Here is a 7104-nt window from a genome sequence, read left to right on the forward strand (position 1 = left end):
CGTGCCACATTGGTGGCACCACTCTCCATGCCTTTGCAGGTAACGGTACTGCCTGACAGTGAGAGGCTCAGAGCTCTCGCTGCCTTTGCAAAGAGTCAGGAGCTTCCCAAAGCTTTGCTTTCTTCTCCCCTGCCAGGGATCGGCTCTGGGAAAGCACCGCTGGAACAGTGCATTCAGTTGGCGGAGAGGCCTGGGGTGCGCCAGCACTGGCTGGCCTGCCAGCACTTAATTATCGATGAGATCTCCATGGTGGACGGCAAGTTCTTTGACAAGCTGGAGGCAGTGGCAAGGTGAGCGATCGTCAGGTCAAACAACTAACAGAAATGAGTTTCTCTACATTTCTAGGTTGCCCCCTTTCTCTGGTTGTGTGAATGGATACAAGGCAATCCCTGGCACAGGACTGGAAGGAAGCATGAACTCATAGCCAGAATTTGGGCAGATCTTCATCCTGAGATAGGTTTTGATCGTGTCCTGGCTGTGGGTGTTCTGGTTGCTGTTTCCATCTCCAGAGCCGAGTGTTGTTTGTAGAGCTGAGTCCAGAATACAGCTGTCCATTTATGCTGTGTCCAGCAGTTCTCTTGTAGAGAGAAGCAGTTGTGGTATAGCAGCTACCAAAGAAGCTAGTAATGACATCAGGGGTGGGCAGGCAAAGAAAACTGTGTGTCTTGTAATAGCATTGCTTAATTATTTGAGCTCTTCTGATGCAGCTGAGAATACTCATCTCTTACTGCAGGTGGTGTATGTTTGCATGTACTGACAGACTAAATAACTTCTAAGACCTGACTGTGTCCAGGCCCTGGAGGACATTCAAAGCTTCTCCTCTCTTCCCTCCCTCTTAGGGCAGTCAGAAAACGGGATGAGCCTTTTGGAGGAATTCAGCTAATCATCTGTGGGGACTTCTTGCAGCTACCCCCAGTCTGCAAGCTTAATGAAGAAACCAAGTTCTGCTTCCAGGTACAAACCCGTCCCTAAACTCATCCTCATACTTTAAGTCTGACTCTTTCTTAACAAGAGAATGATTTATTAGGCAAAAAGCTGGAGGAAATGCATCCACATAAACATGGAGCTGACTGAAGTGCGGAGACAGACCGACAAGACCTTTGTCTCGCTCCTGAGTGCAGTCCGTTTGGGCAGGTGAGGAGAAACTTGTCTCTTTGTAATCCCTGCTCCCTACCAGTAGAGCAGAGGAAGGAACAGCTTGTCACTTCTTCCCTGTGCTCTATCAGGAACGCCTGGCTGGAGACAATAGCTATAAATGCTTTAGTTAATGTAAGCAGTTTTTAGATATGCTGCTCTGGTAAGGAAAGGCCCTTTCTAGGGTCCCTCTTTGCAATTTCTATTCAGGAACGCAATGGAACCTGAGCTGGCAGTGGCCAGGGCAGGTCTGGGGATGCACGCTTGCACTGCCCTCCAACTTTGTGTAGTTCTGTTCCTCTGTCCTTCTCTCTAGAGGCCTGGGGCTTGCACAGCCAGATCCAGCTGCGTGGAGGTTACTGCTGCTCAAGACGTGTTCCTGATCACTTTCAATAATATTCCCTTTTTCCCTGCTTACCAGGTGCACAGAGGAGGTTACCAGACTGCTAATGCAGACTGCTACTAACAGGTCTGAGCGTGATGGGATCCTGGCTACACGGCTCTGCACCCATAAAGATGATGTAGAAATAACTAATGAGAGACGCTTGCAACAGCTATCAGGTAAAGTCCTTGGAGGAAGCTGCTGGCTTTGGGGCTGATCTCTGAGTGGATGCAATGAGGATAGTGCAGTGTTAGGAGGAACTGGTGTTCTGTCATGCACAGCATCACCAGTCCAAGATGTGCATGTTGGAGTTGAGCTGCCTGGGGAAAGACTTCACAGCTTTTTGCTTAAAAATCCACACTGTTACTTCCTAGTGTATAATACACAGCAAGCTCATTGCTTACTGTGGAGTAGGGTGGGTCATTATTGCCTCCATCCCCCTGCTGCTTCTTTCTGTAGCATCTCAGAAAGGTGGTGCTCTATCCAGCCATGACTTGAATTAAGGGCTATTTCATTTCTGCCTCCCTGTTTTACCCTAGAACTCTTCCTTAGTCCTCTTTGGAGGCAGCAGGTGAAACTGGTCATATGCTCAACATGTGACTGCTCAGTTCCTATTTACTGCTGGCCCTCGATTCCTCAGCCTTCTCATGCTCCGAGAGGTATGCTGGGAAGAGAGGCAATAGTGAGCTTTCTGCTGTGAGACGTAACAAATTTTGTGCAAAAATGTCCTACCAGCAGAGCAGAATAGATATTAAAAGAAGAATTGCTGTTAGAAAGAAATGCTGAGCCTCCTGCAGCACTGTGTGGAATATGTTCAATGGCTACAATTTGTCACATCTTTCTTTCCTTAATAGGAGAAGTCCACACTTTTGAGGCTTTGGACAGTGACCCAATGCTAGTGAAGTTAATTGATGCTCAGTGTCCTGTGGGTGGTAGAGTTGAGCTAAAGCTTGGAGCTCAGGTGAGTGTGTGTGCATATATCTGTAAAAGACCAGCAGATCAAATGGCATAAAAGAAAGGAATAACAAATAATTGTATAGAGTAGATTAATGTATAGAATGCAGATTCTGTATAGGATGGCTATGCCAGGCCAACAGAGGAATCTAGCCCAGTCTGTATCTCTTCTGCTTGGAATCTTATCCAGACAGAGAATTGATTCTATTTGAGTGCATGTCCATGTCTTGTGGACAGTGGTGATGATTATGACTTTGATGCATGTTTCCAATTAGGTTTAGAAGCTTTCAGGTAGCAGAGAGCACAGGCAGTCCTTCCCTGCAGTCTCAGCTCCAGGTACAGCAGCCCTCCTGACCTGTAAGAGTGTGGCACAGATTGCCAGACTTGCAGGACCGGGCACCTTGCTGTGAGCTAGGGCTGTTGGAGTGGAAAGGATGCAGGATTGTGCTTAGCAGCAGCACTGTTTGCCTTGGGAAGTTGCTCCTTGGGTGTTTCCAGAATCTGTCTATATCTAGGCTGTTTGGGGAAGGGGAATCTGTTCTCTGTATCTGAGCTCACAGTTGTGGACAGAAGCAGCTCAAGTGAAGTGTTTAGTGCTGCAGAATGATGTAGCTGGGAATCCTAGGAAGGAAAGGCTATTAAACAATTTCAATCAAATTGGAGATGGTGCTGTATCCTGCAATAGGATGATGTGGCTCAGGCCATGCCAGCCTGCTGTGCTTGTGCTTCCTGGCTAGAAGCTGAGCTGCAGGTGGCTGAACAGGCTATAAAACCAGTGCACTAAGGGAGTTTTCTTTTTCTCTGTAGGTGATGCTAGCTAAGAATCTGGATGTGTCTCAAGGGCTGGTGAACGGGGCACGAGGAGTTGTTGTAGGATTTGAAAGTGAAGAGAAGGGTAAGTAAGCTTTTTAATTTTTTTTGTTGGGGGGTGGGGGGGAACCAAAACAATTTATCATTGACTGCTGATGACTTGTTAATTTTGTCTGCTGCCTGGTATGACTAATTTGGGGGAAAGTAGGGAGGAGGTCTTCTCTGCAGTGAGAGGTTTGGGGTTCTCATGAGCTGTGATGTCATGCGCTGCATTGACTGTCACTATCTGTAGGGCCTCTTGTGTTTGTTTTTCCTTATTCTCTAGATGTGTATGCTCCTTTGCATTTCCTGTCTGTTCTGTTGAAGCATGTCTTGGTGTTTTGGGGGATGGGAGTGTGGGGTGTGTTTGTTTTTCTCAGAATTATGTTCTGCTACCTGCAATGCGTATGTAAATTTATCAGTTGAGATGCAGAGAAAAATTATCTGACTGTAATTCTTCTGTGTAAGCAGGTCTCAAATATCATTTCAGGACATTCTATTTACTGCATGTGGGTATAGTTGTTTGTTTTGGGTTTTTTGGCGTGGGATTTTTTTTTTCCCTAAAAAAAAAAAAAGCCCTATAATTCATGAAAGACTGACATGGGGAAGCAGGGAGGGAGTGTTCTTAGGCTGCTAGATTCCTGGCTCTTGAGTGTCAGGAATACACCCATGTGTCTCTCCTGCTTCCATTCCTACAGGGCTGCCTAAGGTTAGATTTCTCTGTGGGGTCACACAGGTCATCAAAATGGAGAAATGGGTCTTCAAAGGACCATCAGGAGTTCATCTGAGTCGTCAACAGTTGCCTTTAAAATTGGCATGGGCCATTTCCATTCACAAGAGTCAGGTGGGTGTTCTTATACAGCTGCCTATAGACTTTTAGACTAGCACAAGCCTTATTTTTCTGAGTGAGTTTGCATTGCTGGTAAAACAGGAAGCAAAACTGTAGCCTTTGTTGTGTGGGAGCTCTAGGGTACGTGAGCAGTGTTGCTAGCCTATCTGTGACCCTAGAGTTCCCATAAAGGTGCTGCGAACTGCACGCTTGGTGTTGGAATATAAAATATTATTACTGCTGCAGGCTGATCAGGGTAGTGTTTCCCTGACAGCCATCACCATTAGTGACCCTGAGGTTTGTAGTGTACCTGAAGAAGGTGCACTAGTCACAGGTGTGCTCTTTCAGAGGCGTGTCGGGTTTTTTTCAATGTAAGTAATATGGTTCTTATCTTTCCAGAAGACTTCATACGCTTTGATAAATACATCTCTTTGTAAAAGACCTGTGACTTTGTTCCCATGCCACTGTTTAAACCAGTTCACGTTGTAAATTCTGCTGCCTCCTGGAACATCTCTTGGTGCAGAGAGGGCTGGCCAGGCTTAACCCAAATGCTGTCTTAGATAGTCTGCCTGAGGACTGCTTGAGTCTGGTTGCTCCTCCAGTTAATTACCAGGAGTGAAAACAGCAGGATTCATTTCCCTGCTGGGTTGGGTATATGGGATTTGTAGAGTTTCACACATGAGGCTTATCAGAGTTAGTGGACCCTACTGTCTGCTAGCAACTTCCTGAGAGTGCAAAACTGTCCATTCTCTTTCTCTGCCCCCAGTTATCTTTTAATCAGTTACATAGTCAAGTAAGAGACTCTCTTTTTTAATCAAGTCTGTACGCTGAGGATGGTACCTTTGACGGACTCAGAGGTCAGGTTAACGTTGATAGCGCACGGTGTTCTTGTTTGTTTTGTAACGAGCTTCTCTGTGTCTTTGATAGGGCATGTCTTTAGACTGTGTGGAAATCTCCCTGTCTCGTGTCTTTGAAAGTGGACAGGCTTATGTAGCCCTTTCCCGAGCCCGTAGCCTTGCAGGTCTCCGTGTTCTGGATTTTGACCCAAAAGTAGTGAGAGCTGATCCTTCTGTGTTGCAGTTCTATAGACAGCTGAGGCGTCATCAACTTCTAACCCAGGTAAAGAAAAATGCTGTGGTAGCAAAGACTGCTTTGTGCAACCAGGGTGAGATGTTTGTGTCAAGATGCTTCCTTTTCTTCCCAAGCAAGATCATTCAAATTACAACTTATAGTGGCAGGAGAGATGAAACTGCAAAGAGGGAATGTGGTGGGGCAGCTCCTGGTTGCAGAATACTTACTGTAGTGTTTGGATAGTATAACACTACCTGGCCCTGTGGGTGAAAGGGAGGGCTGGGGTTCTTTGATCTTCCTCTTGCAGTAAGGACTGAAGGGTAAGTGGTCACACAAGAAATCTTAGATTTTTTTTTTTTCTTTTTTTTCCTCTCTGAAGTGACTGTAAGGTACCTATGTATTCCTAAGGAGGGAAATGCGGCTGAGAATGCTCTTCTGGCCTCTGTGAGGCATCAGCACAGACTGCTGAGTTGCAGCAATCTTGCTATTGAGCAAATTTGATAACACTGCAGTCAAAGGAATTTCTTATTAACGTTTGCTTCGTTCAGCTGACTCTGGATGTGTAGAAGTCTTCCCACCTTGTGCCTCTGAAACTTGGAAGGCTTCTGTAGCCCTCTTCTGGGCCTCCAGTCTTGAGCACTTCTGTGTCACAGATGCAACTCTAGCAAATAAGATCACTGAACAAAGACATGCCTGAGGGACCTTCCTACAGTTCTATCCTGTCTGCCTGGTTGCATTTTATTCTCCACGTATGTAGACTGAAACTTGTGTGCTTTTCTTCAAGTATACTGTGGTTGAGACACAGAAGATGTGTGTCCTCTTTGCCTGGATGGATTTGACCTGTTCACAAGAGCTGCTGACACCGGGGAAAACAGTGTATAGTATCTGGAATACATGCTTGATTCTCCTGCAAGCAAGGAGCTGCCAGAAGCTGGGCTGTGACTTTATAGCATGTGGGGTTGTTCTTGCCTTCCAGATGTTTAGCACTAGGAGGCTTTGCATAACTTCATCTGCAAGCAGAACTAAGAGTTATACGTTGTCTGTTATGCTGATACATAGCCTTTTCATTAGTCTGTTGCAAACAATATGATGTGATTTTATTTTTTTTTAACCTTCTGAAATGAGGTGGCACTGTTAAAAATAGGAACAGGTCCTACATCTTATACTTGTGGAACTACAAGAATTGTGAAGATCCATTACCCCATTAGCAAGAAGGGAGAGAGAGGAGATGGGTGCTGATGGGAGGCCCTCTTGTTTAAACACATAAGGCTTGCTTAAATGGGAGGGAGTTTGTGCTGGAAACAACATGTGACTAATTAGGTGGAAGTTGAATGTGCAATAGGGAATAATGGCCAAGGACATGTGAAGTGAGTTGTAACTTCATCTGTTTCAGCAAAAGCCGGGGTGACCAGAACTAATATACTATCTCTTTGAAGTCTTAATAAAGGAGAAGCTTTGGTCTTTATATTTTAGCACATAGCTTAAAGCTTAAGTAACTTGTATATTTTTAAATGTTTAACATGCAGGAATAATGTCAATTATCAACATCCAGCTGGAATTTGTCTCATGCAGGGTCGTGTCTCTGTAACAAAGCCTCTGCAATTGGAGTGAGTTGAAGGCCACTTCTTGGAAGTTGTTCTCCTTAAAGCCAGGGAAGGATGTTGACTAGCCAGTGGTTAACATAACAGAAAGCAGACCTTTGGTAGGATTTCAAAATGTATTTCTGAAGTGGGGTTTGTTTTTTCTGGGCTTGGGGGTTAGAATTTCAGAGGAAGCAATAGTAAAGACAGATGTGTGGGAGTTAGAGTTGCTTACTTACTGTATCAGCACATTACTTACTGGGGAACAGATGGAATTACCTGAAGCTGGGGCTGGAGCCTGTGGA

At 45.3% G+C, this 7104-nt stretch overlaps 1 protein-coding gene across 1 annotated transcript; it reads left to right on the plus strand.

Moving 5' to 3' along the window:
• Nucleotides 1-8: 8 nt before the first annotated feature.
• On the plus strand, nt 9-6027 carry PIF1 (PIF1 5'-to-3' DNA helicase). Its single transcript, XM_009884684.1, has 11 exons — nt 9-39; nt 137-290; nt 840-954; nt 1028-1134; nt 1556-1695; nt 2371-2477; nt 3278-3365; nt 4018-4163; nt 5076-5313; nt 5531-5543; nt 5628-6027. Exons 2-11 carry the CDS (start codon nt 247-249, stop codon nt 5665-5667), a joined length of 1038 nt encoding a protein of 345 aa, XP_009882986.1. The 5' UTR covers nt 9-39; nt 137-246; the 3' UTR covers nt 5668-6027.
• The last annotated feature ends 1077 nt before the right edge of the window (nt 6028-7104 follow it).

The sequence above is a fragment of the Charadrius vociferus genome, unplaced genomic scaffold (assembly GCF_000708025.1).
Source record: "Charadrius vociferus isolate BGI_N301 unplaced genomic scaffold, ASM70802v2 scaffold163, whole genome shotgun sequence".
Taxonomy (NCBI): Eukaryota; Metazoa; Chordata; class Aves; order Charadriiformes; family Charadriidae; genus Charadrius; species Charadrius vociferus.

Excerpts from the sequence above, each read along its gene's own strand:
- PIF1 (XM_009884684.1), top strand. The coding sequence starts at position 247 with ATGGTGGACGGCAAGTTCTTTGACAAGCTGGAGGCAGTGGCAAG. Across the intron at positions 2,478-3,277 it reads AGCTAAAGCTTGGAGCTCAG|GTGATGCTAGCTAAGAATCT; the intron begins GTGAGTGTGTGT and ends TTTTCTCTGTAG. Across the intron at positions 4,164-5,075 it reads TTTCCATTCACAAGAGTCAG|GGCATGTCTTTAGACTGTGT; the intron begins GTGGGTGTTCTT and ends TGTCTTTGATAG.